The following is an 18131-nucleotide window of genomic DNA, read 5'->3' on the forward strand; positions in this document are numbered from 1 at the left end:
TGAGCACGGGCAGATGTACCAGAGAAGAGGGAAGCAAAGTTCACACAAACACTGCTGAAACTTATGTTTTTTGGAGACTAGGGACAAAGTATTTTGTCTGCAAGTGGAAGGGAAAAATGAGGTGAAAGTTCCCTATAATGAATAGCACAACAGTAGTAACGATTGCAACCGATGCAGGAAAACAAACCATACCAGTGTAGAAAATGAACAGCTGACGGAAACAAAGATACAAACTTCTAAAGAAATAAAAATAAACCAAAGAAGTTGATTTACACAGAAGAAGAGGAGGGAGGAAAAAAGAGATCTAGGGGAAAAAAAACCCCAGATTTGAAAAGCACATACTAATTTAAGAGAGTACATTGGAATGGTGCTATGCTGTCTGTCTGTTGTGGAGTCTCCTTTTTGTTACTGCAGTATCCAAAACGAACTCCTACTATTGCAGTAATAGATGCCAGAGAATTTAAAAATAAAGATGATCACATTAGCACCAATGTATCAATCACATAAAGTAGCCAAAGAGAACAGGGGTACAGTCCCTAATCTCATTTTCATACAAGCACTCTGAGGCACACAGCTCAGCCCAAAGAGGAATCCATGTTAAAGGTTAGAGCAGTCAGATACAAATGACAAAGCCCATCTCTGTGAATTAACTGTAGCCATAACTACAAGTAGACAGGATTTCCTCTCTGAAACTTCTGTCTCCCCCTTACTCCAGAAAAACAATACACTATCTGAAGCATCATCAATTTATATGCACAGTTCCTCTTTTCCTTGACATTTGAAAGAAAAAATGGTTCCATCAAAGGGGTTTCCTCCACTTAAAACACCTAAGGAGAAAAGAAGTCTAGAAAGAGGAATTTCTGCACCTTTGGATTTTTACCAACATACTGATCAAAAGTTGATGCTAAAAATCACCCTCTGCCTATCCTGCTTCCGCCCTCAGCTTCTGCAAGTAGGAGATCTCAAATTGTGCATATTCAGTGAGGGAGAGCTGCATGCTATAAAACAACATATTTTACCACACAAGTCTGCAGGAAATAAGGAGATGAAAGCTCTGCTCAGGATTTGCATTACTATGTGCCATGGAGATGGTCCCTGAGGCCATCCTGCATCAGTTCTACCTAGGGATGGAAAGGCTGCCAGGCTGAGGGAAAAGCATGTTGCCACTATGAGGGATCCTAAAAAAGTTTTACTGGTCTTGACTAATAGCTTGACTAATGCCTTCTCCTCCCTTGGCTTCATAAAGATTTCTGGAGCATATCGGAGATTTGGTTCTGAATATATGATGCTATTCTTGCTGTGTAATAAGCATCAGCGGTGTCAGGCATATAGAGGCAAATCTGCTCTTTGTTAGATGTTACATGTCAAAATGAGTTTGTAAAACATGCCACAGGAAGGATGAAATGCTGCTTACAATGCAAAGCCCACAGAAATCTACATAATGTTGCAATATTTATTATCAGCCAGAACGCATTATCTGAGATTAATAAACAATTCTTAGTCCATATTTTGTAAGACATAGCGACTTCCATAAACCAGCACTGTCACAGGAAGAAATTTCACTGAAGTACCCTGCTTGAAATAATGACTTTATTTATCTATAACTTTACATTATTGATTGGGTTTGTTGAACTGAAGGAGAACTATGAACTCATTCCAAAAGAACTACTGAGAAAGAAGTCTGGAAGCTCAGCCAACATAAAGCTTACAGCAAGAAGGCAATTTTCCTGAGAAAAAATAGTCATACTTGGTCACTTCACAAATATGCAAGCAAATTACATTCTGTTTGTGTAAATAAGAACTAATGCCAAACACGTGGCTCGTAGTGTTTCATTATCACAATTTTTATTCCTAAGAATTTTGTTGCTATAAGACTACAGTGGACCCGAAACAAAGCAGCAACACAGGTGGATGCCACCCAGTTTAAGAGGACAAGAAAAGTAAAGCTTTCAACAGGCATTCCAAACTGTCCTGTGACCCACCTAGATAAGTGTCATTTCCAAAATAACAAGCTTAAAGATGGCTGTATTAAAACAACAGTTTCTCCCTAAAAACTGAAGAACTGATTTCCCTGTGGTTAAAACGTGGCAGAGATGGAGGGAAGATGCAGGAGCATTCAGTACAGTGCTGCCACTCCCAGTTTCTGGCACAGCAGCTCCCCAGTCAGGCACTGTGGATTGCCTGGCCTCACCTCACACCAGGGATCTGCAGCGCTGACGTGTGTCCCAGGCAGCTGTCTGCACCAACGTGGGCAACGGAGAGGAACGGGAGCTCACAGCCTGGAGGCTCTCTCTGCCCCTAAATTAGACAGCTCCAACAGGGCAGAGGGATTGCTGCCTGAGTGTGTGTGCTAAGTGCTCCTGTATGCAGGCAGTGAGGTAACTGACTGGGATGCAGATACCCAGGCAGGCAAGATGAATTGTGAGCCCCACCGACAGCACACAGAGAAAGGCAGGAGGCAAGGAAAGGCAAGGCACTGAGGCAATCACCCACAGCCCCATGCTGTGTGAGAGGCTCTACAGGATCAACCCAAAGCAAATTCCCACCACCAGATACTGAAAACCCCAGAGTCTGAACCCCCTTACTGCTCTTAGAGAATAGGTGGCAGTAAGCAAATACATATATATATTCATAATCTTTATGCAGAATAATTTAAAACATGTCTGAAAAACAAGCAGGAAAAGATCAACTGCTGTCTCACACCTGCTACCAAGCACCTACAAATTGGTACTGTGTTTAACAAAGACAGGACTGTACAACACCAACTGGTACTGAAGAAAAGGATCCTGCCATCGCTTTGGAAGTACTGTAGTGCAGTTCCCAGTCACTCTTTGCAAGAAGTTATTTTTTTGGCAACTATTCACCAGAAAGAGCATACAAGCTCACTTTGAAAACAACACACTCTGTGGGACAGTCATCCAGACTCGAGGGCCAGCCTGCCTCCCTCAGGTACTTAGCTTTGACCTACACTTTACTGACTGCTGAAGAAGTCTTTCTATGCATGTTCCTATGCTGCCTGGTTATTCAGCAGAACAGGAGGTGCCTTTCCATGTCCTCAGAGGAAATTCCTCTCTGCTAAGTTTAGATGCTGAAATTGAGCACACAGGATCTCCCTCTGGAAGGCTTCAGAGGCACTTTCCTCTCTGTAACAAGGCTATGTACAATGAGAGCTGCTTCTTCAGTGGAGTCCTTTGCTAAACATCTAATATTAAGGTACATATTAGATGCCTAAAATCAAAATAGAGCCCGCCCGTAGGGCACAATATTGCAGACCAAGTAAGAAATAGACTGAGTGCAGCGGCACGAAGTGCCAACATTCCTTTTCAACTCAGCAGCTGTATGTGTGGTGTCTGTGACCGAGAACGAAGTAAAGATGACAAATTGCAGATCACAGTCAAATTAGATTTTCCTAATGGGGCTTTTGAAATAAACTAACAGATTACTGTTTAAATAAAACCTGTAACACGAATGAGTTGATGTTATATTATTAAGTTTCTTAATTTGATTCTTAAGCTCCAGAGCCAGTCAAGTAATACTCAACATATTTAACTTCACAAACTGTGTAATTCATTGTGCAAAAGCTTAAAAAAGCTTCCCATGGTTTGACCAATTCTCTAAATGTTCAAGGAACATCCATCACAGAGAACAGTATCTGCCTGCCAGTCATACATTAAAATTATTTGCTAGTGCTCCATACTTCCTTTGTTCAGTAATTAGACAGTGCAAAATCATTTACTGCAAAATCATGACGTATTGTTTTATTTTTCTGGCTTACTGTGTGCGCTATAAATTGAGAAAAAATACTTAGCACTTCAGGGCCTGCTGTTGTGACTAGAAAATAGAAAATACATATGGGACCTGCCTATCAAGCAATAGCCTCACTGGCAACGAAACCTTCCCCTCCTTTATCACTGTTAGAAAGGGAGCCTGCTAATCACAGAACCAACACCTTGTCTTGCATTGCTCACAAACACCTCTCTCTCTGCTTAAGGAGAATATTGGTTTGAGATTCACGGTTATGGTGCTTGGCTGGAAGATGAGGTACTACATGACCAGTGAAAATACAAAAAAAAAACCAAAACCCAAAAAACCAAAGGCAGTACCTCCCCAAACATGGCTTAGAAATGCCAGCTTTTTTAGCTGTTGATGTTCAGCAAAACAAAGCAAAACATTTTTAGATACCATATTAAGACATTAAAAATGCATCTATAATAACATATACAATAACAATGTCTAATGGCCTTCATTATACCCATTTTTATTTAATAATGTCCAGAATGCCCATATTTTGAACCTCTCAGATAAAGTAACGTGTTTTGTGGGTCTAGCACAGGCTTCAGTGCCTGGAGGCTCTAGTTCTATTTCCAGCTCTGCTTCAGACCAACAGGGTGACCTTTACACATAACCTCATTTTCCTCACCTATAAAATTGGGATATTAATACTTATTTACCTCACAGTTGGTTCCCTTCCAGCTGCTACAGTGACTGACCAACCTCATGCATCTACAGAATTGCAAATGTTCATGATAAACTGCTTCTTTCTTTTCAAACAAGCAGTGCAGGTACTAAATTAAGAAATTATTTGTCCACCCAGTTCGCAAAAGTACACAGAAAAATAACCACAGTGGAAAACTGTTCGAAGCCCCGCAGTAATTTCCCTCCAATGACACTGTCCTTCAGGAGAAATGCTGTTAATTCCTATCTGACAGCAACTAGAATCAACTTCCTGATGCTGCTTTCAGTCAAGGAAAAATGGTTTTTGAGTGGTAATCTAACCTGGTCTCTCTTTGGAGAGGATATAAAACCACTGCAAGCTTTCCAAGTATATTAAGGGGAAGAAACAACTTCAATATGAAACTCAACCTAATAATGAGGGCAGAGAGAAAGAAAGGAAAAGATCATGAGAGAGACAAGAGATGCAGTCATCTCTTCCAAAAAAGGGAATAAATCTCCAGGGAAAAGTGCTGGCAGGTATGCAGCCGGCAGGCAGGAGGACAGCCCTGCAGCACCAGTGCCTCCGTCAGCCTGGGAACACCTCAGCAACACTCATCTTGTCTGGGAACGTGATACTTACTCTTGTACTGCTCTGGCTATGGAGAGCGCTGTAGATCCAGTTTCATTAACGCTATCTAAGGTCACATTTGGCAGGTCGTCATCATCACTGTCACTTTTAATTTGTCTGGGAGATAGGCCTCGGGGGTCCATTTGTGCTGGAAAGAGACATATAATGGATTAATATGAGTGTGCTGAAATTAATCTTGTCCCAGAACAACATCAGGGCGCACAACACATCTGCCTGCTCAGGCTGGAGAGCACTGCTTGTGCTGAGCTTCCCAAATCAGCTGATAGGTGGGCAAAGCCACCCAGCGGTGCCACAGCTGGATGTGAGCACTGCCAGGGGCATGCAGGTCTGTGAATTCACAGAGGCTACACCAATGTACCAAAACATCACTGCTCAGACTGCATCCAACAAAAACCCAGTGTACGCTCAAGTAACTTACACTGCCTGACTTCAGAAAGGGAAGGGAAAGGGTTACATCTGCTTTGTACAACACAGAACACCTAAGAGTACATTTGACAGCAAAATTTCAGGAGAGATCTCTGATTCTGAGCATTCATTGTGAGGTATCAGGATGGAACCCATGTCATTCCACTCAATTAAAATTTAGGCATTTAAACCTCCAGTCATCCTGATTTCTGACACAATTCAACACCACTGTCAGCCTCTGAAGGATCCTTCACTCCACACTGTGTGCAACCTCACACAGGCAACCAACATTCAGGTGACCAGTATCAATGTGGCTAACACATTTTTTGAAAAGTCATCCAGTTTCAGGTCTTACAAATACCTGAAGATCAGGAATTGCAGGATTGTTTTACCTGTCCACAGCTCACAGCATCCATACTGCATGGCACTGGTGTAAGGGCCCAGGTGCTGGCAGCAACAGCTGCAGGGATGTGTATGAGGAGCAGCCAGGGCTGCCCTGTGGCAGACACAGTGCTGGGCACAGCTGAGCCCTGCAGACAGTGGGGGTGTCTCACGGAAAACAGGTTCAAGAAAAGGCAAAAGAACTGGCCAAGAAAGGAGTGAGGGAAAAAAGTGCGAGAAACACTTTACATAGAGGGTGGCAGAGCACAAGAACAGTCTGCACAGGGAGATTGTGGAGCCTCCCTCCCTGGAGACATTCAAAACCCACCTGGATGTGTTCCAGTGTCACCTGCTCCTGGTGACCCTGGCTTTTTGGAGATGTTGGACTGGTTGATCTCCAGAAGTCATTTCCAATGCTAACAGCTCTGGGATCATGTGAAACAGCTCTGCAGATACCAATGTGCAAGGAGATGGAGGAGAGAAGGTTCTGTATAATGGGGCAGTCCCCAGAGGAGACTGTCGTGATGGGAACTACTATCTACAGGGAAGCAACAATGGAGCAAGGGAACAGTGTGAGCAGAAAGAGCAGCAGAGAAGAACAATTATGGACTAACCACAGGCCCCAGACCCCATCCCCCTGTAATGGGGGAGGCAGAAGAGCTGGGAATCAAGGAACAGAGTCCTGGAAAAGGGGGTTGCTACTTTTAATTAGCAATAAATTACTTTTCCCTGTGCTGAGGCCTACTTGCCTGTAAAGGTAATTGGTAAGTGATCTCCCTGCCTTTATCTTGAGCCTTGAGCTCTGGCACTTTATCTTCCCCACTGTTCTGTGGAGGAGGAGGAGTGAGAACAGCTGGGTGTGCACCAGGCAGATGGCCACCAGAGTTAGCTTTTCTGCCAAAAACATACAGGAAAGGAGAGAACAGAAATGCAGGTGACCTGCCTTCCCCTCTTACACTGGCTGCCGTCTTTCGAAGGGGAAGAAAGCATAACCCATAGGATAGGGGGAGGGAACCAAGAGATGGGTATAGAGGGGAAATATGGGGCACAACTGTGACTTGGGATAGTGCTGAGAGGAACTGGGGGTTGTTTGTGCCATAGACAAACTTCAGAGGTGATGTGGAGAAAGAGGCATTTCTCCTTACTCATGAAATACCACATAGGATTAGTAAGTGCTGAGAGACACTGAAAGCAGCTGGAGAAGAGAGTAAAACTGGAGAGATGTCTGACTCTGCAAGGGAGGCACAGCAAGGGGAAAGACAGGCAGAGATTTGTGTAAAAATGTGTTTATTTTGTCTGCTCTGGTGAAATAGGGGAATTCATGGTTATTTATTTGAAGAGCTAACTCTTGTAGTTCGTTAGCTTGTGCTCCCCTGTACTGCAGAGCAGACAAGACACTTTCTTCTGGGTCTTGCAACATGACTTTTGAGAAAGGTATTCATTCCTACTCAACTTTGGTTAACCACAGACCTAGACAATAGGTATCATAGGCTCCCTTTAGAGATCATGAACAGTGCAAAGGGCCCACAGCTAGGGAGCAGCTCCAAAAGTCATAGTTAAATCTGCCATTATGCCATCTTTCTTATGTTACAGTGTTTACTGACTCTACAAAATGAGCTGAGTTACAATGAAAAATGGGAGTGCTGCAGACACTTCAGGAGCTGTGCAGCCATAACAGTAGGACTGATGAATAGCTGGCTCTTGAAAAGAAAGCACTCCACAAATGAGTGATGAATCCAGGGAAAGCTGGTCTTAAATTTTAATTTATGTCTTAGCTGCAAACCACCTGTGAGTAAAAGAACACTGATTGTAAACTAACTTTCAGCCGTGGTTTTTATGTTACAGAATTTCCTAAGGAAAATGCTGTTAAATGCATTCAGTAGGCTGATGGAACAACTCCTTCTGGAACCACAGTGCATTTACAGTTGCACAGTACTTCTTCTATTACCTTTCTACAGGCACAGGTTAGGGGCCTCAGTAATGCTGGCTATGTCTGGACTGCTTATTATTTCTTCATGTATGGTAAACACCTTTTGCTTATCAAAGCAAAGGCTGTTGACAGTGAAACATGACCTACATGAGACAAACACAACTTAGAAATTGTTAGAAACATTCAATTGTTTTAGGCATAATGAGCACCATTCTGACTGTGCTTCTTAAAATCACAACTTATACATGATGATATTCAATCTGTAACCTCAACCTGAGCACTAGGGATAATCTAGTATTTTATTTAAAAGCAACTGAACCACCTAGTCAGCTGATTTAGCCCCAGAAAACTATCTGGAAAGAAGTACCACTTCTGCCTTGCTCCCTAATGCTCCTTCTTAAAAGAATGAGGTTAGTACTATGTACTTCATTAATTCTAAATTTAGAAAATATTCTATTATTTTCATAGAATCACAGAAAGGCATAGGTTTGTAGGGACCTTAAAGATGATCTAGTTCCACTAGACTGCCATCCACTAGACCCAGTTCCTCAGAGCCACATCCAACCTGGCCTTGAACACTTCCAAGGATGGGGCATCCACAGCTTCTCTGGGCAACCTGTTCCACTGTCTTAGCACCTTCTGAGAAAAGCTTTTATTTCCCCCTTAAAGTTCCCCCTTGAATTTCATTAACGTTATGCTTGTATCTGCCCAATATTTAAATGTGCTACAAGTGATGCACTTGTGAGAGCTAGTTATTTGTTCACAGAATTAAAAATTGTAACAAAAAAGCTATGTGTGTTAACTGAGGTTTAATCTGACTTGCACTACAGCAAAGGTTTTACGTAGCTAGTTCAGAAACGAAACTTAACTTGAAATGATGGAAGCTGTTACATAACTGAGTCTGTAATACATTTCTTACATGTGAATTCTGATCACTTAAGCGTGAATACACCTACATAAAAAGAGATGGTATAAATGTGTATGAACAATCTTACGTACTTTCATTCTTTGTAAGACACGTTGTTTCATTATTACTGCAGATTGCTGGCTCTTAAGATATTAATGAGACTCCTATGACATCTGGTATTGATTTTAGATTTCTACAGGAATGTGCCAGGATCACAGCTCTCAATTACCTTCTCCTTGCTTCTGCTCAGTAAGTCCTACTCCGTACACTTCTAGTAGACACAAAGTTGCAAACAGCATTTTACTTTTTCACCCAGGGACAATTTGCTGTACCCACTGGGTACAGTTTGACCCATCAGACTCCATTGTTTGAGCATATAATAAGGTGCTGCCAAACATAAGTATGGAGAGGACAAAAGGTGAGGAATGGAAATGTATCAGTGGGTAAATTCAAAGGCAGGTATTTCAAGCACTGCTATATATTTGCAAAAAACCTAACTAAAGACTGTAAGTAAATAAAACAATGTTCTAGGGATTATTTCCTTAGTTTTTATGTCAGCCCATATATAAATCCTTTTTTGTCTCTCTCTCTTTGTTTGTCCCTTCCTTCCAGCTTGCAGACGTGGGTGGTCAGGGCACTTGGGAGCTGAGGTGACCGACCAGGAGGCTGAGCTTTGCTGCTGCCAGCTGGTGGAAATTGGCCTGCTTTCTCATCAGCATGGCTGCAGCTGCTAGGGGAAAACAGCCTTCAAAGCTGCTCTCCTCCCTGGAATGAGCCATGTGAATAACCAACTGGCCAAAAGCCTAACAGATATCTCCTCCTCACCACTCTCTGCAGTGTGCAGACTGCAGCACAGGACTGTTACACATTAGGAGTTCATGACTCCTGCTTATGTCAACAGCTCTGACTTTCTCTTGGACATCTAAGAACAACTGCTGAACTCCTGGCACCAAGGTTTATAAATACCAGCCTCGGTTCATAAGCACTGAATTAGAAGTAATTACTGGCCTAATGAACATCAAACAGGAGAGGATGAAGAGATGTAGGCAAGAGATAGTTTAGCAAATGAGATAAAAAAGGTGGAGGACAAGTGAGTAACAGAATGCAACTGGCAAGCAAGGTGGAGGAAAGTCCATAAAACATGCCAATGCATTTCAACCTCCCTTCATGCTGCACCTTGCTCTAACAACCAAGCTCTTCCTTGAACTCAGGACCATGAAAGGTCATTGAACTCAGGGTCTAGAAAGGACTTGTCTGGGTCACTGAATCGAGTCCTCCAAAACACAGGCAGACACATTAATTAATAAAGCTCAAGCCCTAAACCTTAACTGGTTTTCTTGCCCTTGAAGGCAAGATTTGTCCAACAGAGCTATCTAGTGGTTTTGTGAAGTGTGAATGAGGTTAAGGCGAGGCAAGCAAAAAAAAAGAAACCAGTCAGAGACTGCTGCTTTCACAGGACAAAGGTGCTATTGAATGAGTGCACAGGAGCTACAGAAGCAAGCTGTTAGCTCTCCATGCTGAATAGACTGGTGAGCCAGGAGAGTTAAGAATGTCTGTAAGTGCTGAAGGCTGCAGGCAGCCACGTTGCTTCCCATCCTTGTTAGCCTCAAGAAACAATGACCCTTTTTTGCTAAGAAAAATAGAGAGAATTGCTCATGATGCCCACAAATACATGCAATCACTTCTTAATGCCCCTTTGCCAAACTGTACCAAAAAGGAGCTTCCCTCTGGGCACTACAAGCAAGTTCACTTCCTGCACTTGTTTTAAGTGAAGATGTGCAAATAGATCCCACGTAAAGCACATACCAGCCAGTAAATACTGCACAACTTAAGTATCATCATTAATATTGTATCTGCCAGCTGCCAGTAGGAAAAAGCTTGATCTGGATCAGATATAAGCTTGCTTCTATTTCTGTCAAACTGAACAATTTGGGGCTTTAAAATTTATTCTGGCTGTGGGGTCAGACAATACCGATCCCACTTCTGAGGACAAAATTGCCTGTTCTACAATGCTGGAGGAGATTTAAACTTGCATAGGAGCTTTTTAATGAGCACTGCATACATTTGTTTTCTGGCACACGGCTGCATTGGTTTTGACATGGTACAGGATTAGCCATGTCACAGAAGCACAATCTCTGGGAAGGATCCAGCTTGTCGGTTGCTAAGGGCAGATGAACCCCTTGGAACAGGATCAATCCTCCACCTCCCCAGGGGAATAACCTGAGCCCACAGCCACACCAGCAGGGGACTTTTTTCCTTCTTCCTAACTGGTGCTCCTGCCCACATTCTGGAAACTCTTGGGAAGGAAGGGATTGTGGACTTAAATCACTCCAGGCTGACAAGAGCCCAGCATCCTTCCTCCCACTTCTCACAAGTGTGCTGCTGATACTAGGGTGGTAGGTAAATCTCCTCCCCGTCTGTCACACTTGGGTTTCAGCCAGGTATGTCCTAACATCTTTGGTTTTTTTCAGTGATTAATCAGGGATACACACCTCAAGTGCCCTAATGTGGTCAGACAAAGACAAGCACTGTCAGAAGCCCTGCATCTGGATGCCTGCAGGTGGCATGAAAAGGGCCATACACCACAACGCTGATGTCACCACTGGCAGTTCTCAGTTACTGCAACCTGATTCACTTTCCCTAGTCAAATTTCCTGTGAGTGAAAGGGATGAAAACTCATCCTATCATTAGGCTCATGAACATCCACTAGAAATAATTTTATGTCTACATCCTATCTTTGATTTAAAGGCAAACATGAGACCCTTGGGCTAAAGATGAATGAAATATTTAAGAGCAGGAGAAAACTAAGTAACCATTACGAGTTTTGCCTCAATTTATAGCTAAGCCACATAGTAATTAATTGATGTCGAAATGACTCTGTGAGATGATGCTTGCTGGTATGAAAGCAGAGAGAAAATTTCAGCATCCTGAAATACCCCTGTCTCACTTCAGCTTAAAAACCCAGCTTTCTGCATTTACTTAACTTCTCAGCTAATAACTTTGTAAACTTACCCACATGTAGGTTTGCCAATACACCACACCACAATAAGAATCACTGTTACGCTCTTAAAATAATTAAAAATCTGTTTCTGCTCTTTGAAAGGATTTCCAAATTCAGAGTTTGCTTGCTTTTGTTTCACATTTTAAACTCCCCACTCTGCTTTCTTTGGAGGATGCCTTATCAACCTGCTAATCGACATGATTGTTCATGATAGGATTTCAACTGGTCCTGCCATTCCCCCAACTAGAACTTGCCTGTCAGAAGCAGGGTTACACGGCTCTGCAGTGGGCAGTGACACCAAGACCTGTGCTACCTGAGACATCAGTCTGGATGGTAGGGAGGCCCCTCCAGCCTTGCCAGTTCAGATCCATGACTGGTGATGGGTTTGGTCTTGGAAACACAGCCACAGATTTTTATTCTGATGGAAGTTTAAATGAAAAAGAAACATGGGATGCCTCAACAAGCCAGAAAGGGTCACCTCTGCTGTTTCCAGTAAACTCCACTCTGGTTGATTTCAGTCCATGTTGGCACACAATAGATTAAAGACTGTCTCCAACTGCACGTAATGCCGCTTTGCGCTTCCATTAGGAATGGAAAACAAAATACTACCCCACATGTCAAAATTAACATTAACAAGAATCTCATTACTACTGCTGTTACACATGTGTGTCCCTGTGTCTGTAGAGCGTGACGGATTGAAGTAAAAACAGACATTTGCTGCCAAACTCCTAGAAGGATGGAAATGGAAAATATGGGTAAGAAAACTGTATGGCACGCATGTTTTAGCACAATATACAATTAATCTGCCAGCATCAGAAACACTGCAGTTATGAATGCTGCAGTGTCTAAACCATAACTCTGGACCCTTTATTTTGGCATACAGCACAGATCAGTATCTGAAATATTGCAAGAAAGCTCCTGACCAAGAGCAAGTCTTCTGCTCTTTTTTAAACTGAAACTGTCTTAAATGTCTCTGATAACAAATGCATCTGGGCAGATCAAACATCCAGCAAAGTGAAATCATCTCCATCCTTCTTGGCTACTCTTGGAAAATGGGTTTTATAACTGTGGAAGTCAGCCTCACACCACAGTTTGTTGTTTGAAACAAATGAACATCCTCCTTCTTTGGAAGTTTTTTTAGAGAATAGGACACCAGCACGGACTTAGCAGGAGAGCATCAAAAAAGATTGCAACAGACATCACTATGCATTTTTAACGGTGGAAGCAACACTTCCACATGCAGTTGTACAGGAGCTACTTAAAATTATGACCTCAGAGACTGTGCTGTACTCAGGTTTTTTTAATGCATTCTAGGAAACAAAATTGTGTCTTTACAGACCTACCAAATGCATGTGAATGATGCTATTCACAATTTCCTTCTCCTAATCTGGGTCATACTATATGAAGCACATATATTTTTTTCATTTTTCATTTTCATTTTTTTCCTATTTAAAGTTTATTATAAATGCTTTATGCCTTGGAAAAATGCTCTGAGTGCACTAATCAGATTTTTGATCAAAACAGCTTGGTGCCTAGTACGGACAGCAGAATTGGTCGATTTATTTCATAAAACTTTATGTACAAAGCAGCAGTATCCATGAACGTAATGGTCAGAATATAGAGTCTACAGGGGTAATTTTTATTACAATTTATAGCAAGATTACCCATACTCCACAGTTTTCAGATTTTATTAAGATTTTATGGGACTATATGGCTTTAGCAGTTAACTGCACCTAGCAGTGGTTATAGTTCACAGAGAAGAGGAACTGGCACTGAATGCAGTGTAACTAATCTAGCAGAGAATATTAATTGCTATGACCCAATCAAAGGCAATATTTAAAATCATTTCAACAGTCAAGCCACAAACCTGTAAAATAATAGCTATATGGAGAAATACAGAGGTAAGAGGGATTGCATGGATGTAATATATGCACATACTTAAGCATCTATGTCTTTGAGTTGTATACATAAAAATACAAACCCATTTTTTAAACAAAGGACTTTTCTCTTTCTAAGTTATATCAATGACAAGAGACCTAATCTACACAGAAAAAGGAAACTACTAAAACTACTGATATTTATGTCTTGCTGAGCATCCAGTATACAAATAATCTATTATCAAAAGTAAACAAGGAAAATAATGACAGAATGTATTTAATATTAATAAAATACTGTGAAACTACTACACAATGGTAGCAGACTGCAACTTACACACTGCAACAGGCCAGAGATATTTTAGACATCAGGAAGCTTCCAGCAGGTTGGTCCAAGGCACAGTAAAACCCAAGGCAGAGAGAAAATAAACGAGAAGTTTTAAGCATGTGTTTCTGCTGGATCCAAATTCATGGGATAAAAGCAAGGAGATCAAAGCTCAGCCCTGGTGAGAAAGCACAACTGAAGGGCCAGAGGCATTCTTGGCGGGGAAGACAAGGAACTAACAGCTTCCAAAAGGTGCAGGGACTCAGGATATGTCAAAAGAGATTTGCTCATCCCGCTTATGCTGGGCTTCGCAAATCAAGCTGGAATATGACTCCACATCATTCCCTTCCTCCAATCCCTCCCAGCTGAAAACGAACAATGAACATCAACATGAACAATTCATATTGATGAATCTTAAAAGGGCATTTGCTTCTACCATGAAAAGACCCAAGTATGTCACTAGTGAATCACTAGAAGTAGCACTTTTCTGGAAATTTAAGTAGAAGACTGTTTAGGGAAGTCCCTATAGTTAACTTGATCCATTTTGTCTCAAATCAACCTCCTCAGTTTCAAATACCACAGCGTATCTTACAGCTTGTGTTTTAGCTCTCCATTCTGGCGAAAACTACTGTTTCCTCTAGCTCTTAAATAATGCGCAACATCTTCAGGAGCACAGGTCCCACTGTGAACACAAGCCTCTCCTGCCAAGCCACTGCCAACCTGCTCCTGCTTTCCCAGAACCTCTAGTGTTTCTTCCAGCTGAACCAACCAAACAGGGGGAGACAGATCCAACATTCTGGGGGGGAGATGGACCAGCTGAATACGTACAGCCACAGAAGATTTTTGTGCTTAACAACAAAATGATGGTAGCTAAAGTAGAAACTCCCAGCCTCAAAGCAACTCAAATCCAAAATAACCATCTACTAAAATGCAGAAAGGATAATCACTCCACATGAAACAAAAAAGGCAACACTACTGGTTTTAGTTAAAAGTCTCTTCCATAGCATAATTTATACAAACGGACCATATAATCTGACCTCTAAACATATGGAACATCTTAGTTTCTATCTTTTAACTACAAATTGCATTTACTTTTGTGAAATAAACTTTACAATAGGCAGAAATAACAGGGTGCACTTTAAAAAAACAATAAGGGTAGCGGGTAATGCAATCTAATGGGACTACCTGTTTGAAGTCACAAAAAATCTGCAGCAAAAGATACTGCTTTTAGTACTTATTAGTATATCCACAGTGAAGAATATGCCATGTACAAACTGTGAAAAGACAAAACCTGTATATTTTTCCAGGTCTATATACAGGTATAACATAATAAAGGTCCAAGACCATGTCATTACAGCTGGTTATGTACAAGGGAAGCAGACAAAATTCAGTTGGAAAATTTAAATTTATAATGTTCTGACTGGTGAATTTTGCAAGTGATTGTGCCCTCTGAAAACAAAAACTAGTAAGAATGAGAATCCATAAATTTGATTCCAAAACCCCAGAAATATCAAAGTTACACCAGCCCTTTGTCCCATTATCAGGAAGGAGCTTCTAAAAGGCTCTTCAATTAAGGCATTAACTCCCCTGAACTACAGAAAACAATTTTCATGATATTGTACTTGGCAAAACTTGCTGCTAGAGAGACATGATTTGCCGGTAGTATTCATGGATATCTGCTGAAAGCAAAGAACAATGGTCCAAACCAAGCATGAGGTTCATGTCATTAGAAACAATGAGGTTCTAACAGTTTTTCATAGGAAAAAAAAAGCTGGAAAAAATTTTGGAACATAGGAAATGCTACATTTTTTTTCCTCTATGCTCAGTCTCAGGAAGAGTGGAATAGTTTTTCTTCTTGAAATTTCCTCTTAAAGGAAGAAAAAAAAAGAGAAAACACAGGAATAGCTTGAGGCAGACATGCAGGATGGAAAAAATGTTAGTCTCAATGGTTAACATACAGACAGTCTTGGAGCAATGGAAGATGGGGTTTTAAGGGAAACCATCAGGCAGTCTTATCCATACCTGCTGGGCCTCTAACTAAACTTTTAGCAATGCTTACCATTGCTAAACAGGGAGCAAATAAAAGCAAGGAAAAAGTTTTTCTGGGACTATAACGCTGTTTCATGGAATATTTTAATGTACAATAATGTCTAGTCACCACCACCTAATCCTCACAGAAAAAAACCCTCCAAGCACCTTTTAAGGCTGTGACAAGAGCAGTGACCACGGAAGGAAGTGAACTTTGACTCTGCCATGTTGTGGGGGTGGCAGAGGGCACAGCCTAGCCCGGTGGTGTCCATGAGGACTTGTGCTTGGCTCCCTGTCCCTGTGTGCCCCACAGCCCTAATGCATTACTTTGGTTTATGTGTATGAAATAATGAGAGGAGAAGGTTGTAGGGGGCAATTTGCACAGCTGGGCTGGTGCTGTGGGGGCTGCAAGAGACCCCATTGCCCTGGGGATCTCCCTTGAGTGTGTCCTCCCCAGTGGGTGCATCAGGGCAGGAAGGTGCATGCTCAGCAGGGGAGTCTGTATGTAACCGTGTGTGTATTCATAGCTGAGTGCTGTGCTGTCAGCAACTTGTAGGAATTTACTGAGATTTGTAAATGGTAAGTGCCGTATTACCGACACCGAAAATAGTGTTCTCTAATTACCTTCCAATTAAGCATTGTTAATAACTTCCTAAAAATGCACCAATCCTGGCTTTGACTTAGACTAGATTTTTAATTCTGCAAAAGCACATCACTGTGACATAAGGGTGCTTTTGCAGCATGACAGCCCTGTCTCCCATTGCCAGCCTTGGGGGGTAGCATGTGGCACAGAACCTGATGGGATGCTGCTGGCACCTTGCATATACAAGGGCTACATGTCTTCAAAACAAAAAGAAACCTTGCAACCAAAAAAAAAAGAAAAGGAGAGAGGAGGCAGGATAGACAGCAGAAATAAACAGCAAACTGGGAGGCAGAAATGGAGATCTGAGATTCTTCTGAAGGATGGTGAGACAAAAGAACTCCACAATGAATGGCACCATGGAGAAGGATGCACGGAGGTGGAGGAGATGACGACAGTATAGGTTAGAAATATTAAGAGAAAAGGAGGGGAAGACAAAGCAGAGCTGCTGAAAGTAGCACTCAAAGAGCAGTCAGCAAGATGGGAAGAACTAGAAAATATAGAGAAATAGAAAAAGACGGGGAAACAGAAGACAAGGTAGCCACTTCTTGCGCCAGAGGGAAGAGAAAATTCAAACAGAACATGAAGAAAGAACTATTTGCTTGAACTGCCTAAAAAAGCAGCCACCAGGAGAGTTTTGTCTGAGAGAGAGAGAAAAAGGAAGTCTGGGAAGCATCAGGGGAAGCAGAAAGCCACCTGTGCAAAACACCTGGAGACAATATTAGAGGGATGGTGACAGCCTGGGAAGGTTTGCAAAAAAACCTAAAAATTAAATTGATCTAGTCAAACCTGGAGGGAAGAGGAAAATTCAACATGAGAAAAATAAAATTGGGAATAACAAGGAAAAAGCTTTTCTCTATACCCTGTTTCTTGTGTTTGCTCCCCTCAGCACCTGAAACCTAGAAAAACGGGAGATGTCTGAACTCAGGTCTGATGTAATTTTCATTAATTTTCACATTAAAAATATATCTTTTCAGGAAAGTGCCTCAGTCTCAATTGTGTGAAAATGGCTTAGACAAAGGTTTATGTAAAACATAACTTTAAGTGCTTCCCAACTGACACTCCTGGATCATCAACATCGTCTCTGAATTAGCACCAATGCAGGAATAACATAGGGATTATGCTGCTGATGCTCTCTGTGGATCAACTCTTTCAGTGTGCATATTTTTCTGTTTCTGAAAATTAGCAGCATTCATGTAGAAGTTGAAAGCTGTGACTCTAGACGACTCCAAATCTGCATTTGTCCATCAGCTAGTAAAGGATTAGGAATTAATTCAATTTGGCAACAATGTCCTGTTAGGATCTGCGTAACATTTATTTTTTGTTATCAGCACAAGAGCTGATCATTGAAGAGAATTTAGTCTGCACACAAAATAATTTAATTGGCTACTTTGTGCAACATCACTGCATTTAATTATTTATATTGTTTTGCATTGAAGAATGATAAACACTTCAGCAAAAGCTGATAGAAGATTACTACCTAGAGTGGATTGCTGCCCAATTTACTTCTATTGTATTTATTTAAATTAACCTGAACTTCTTAATCAAAAGAATTAA

At 41.6% G+C, this 18131-nt stretch overlaps 1 protein-coding gene across 5 annotated transcripts in view; it reads right to left on the reverse strand.

Moving 5' to 3' along the window:
• KLF12 (Kruppel like factor 12) overlaps positions 1–18131 on the reverse strand; it is a 255665-nt gene that overhangs the window by 70547 nt on the left and 166987 nt on the right. For all 5 annotated transcript variants that reach the window (XM_039714609.1, XM_039714606.1, XM_039714610.1 and 2 more), the window contains one exon: positions 5075–5210. In XM_039714609.1, the coding sequence (XP_039570543.1) occupies positions 5075–5210 (136 nt within the window). The remainder of the gene's footprint in view (positions 1–5074; positions 5211–18131) is intronic.

Source organism: Passer montanus, unplaced genomic scaffold (assembly GCF_014805655.1).
Source record: "Passer montanus isolate IOZ18808 unplaced genomic scaffold, ASM1480565v1 scaffold30, whole genome shotgun sequence".
Taxonomy (NCBI): Eukaryota; Metazoa; Chordata; class Aves; order Passeriformes; family Passeridae; genus Passer; species Passer montanus.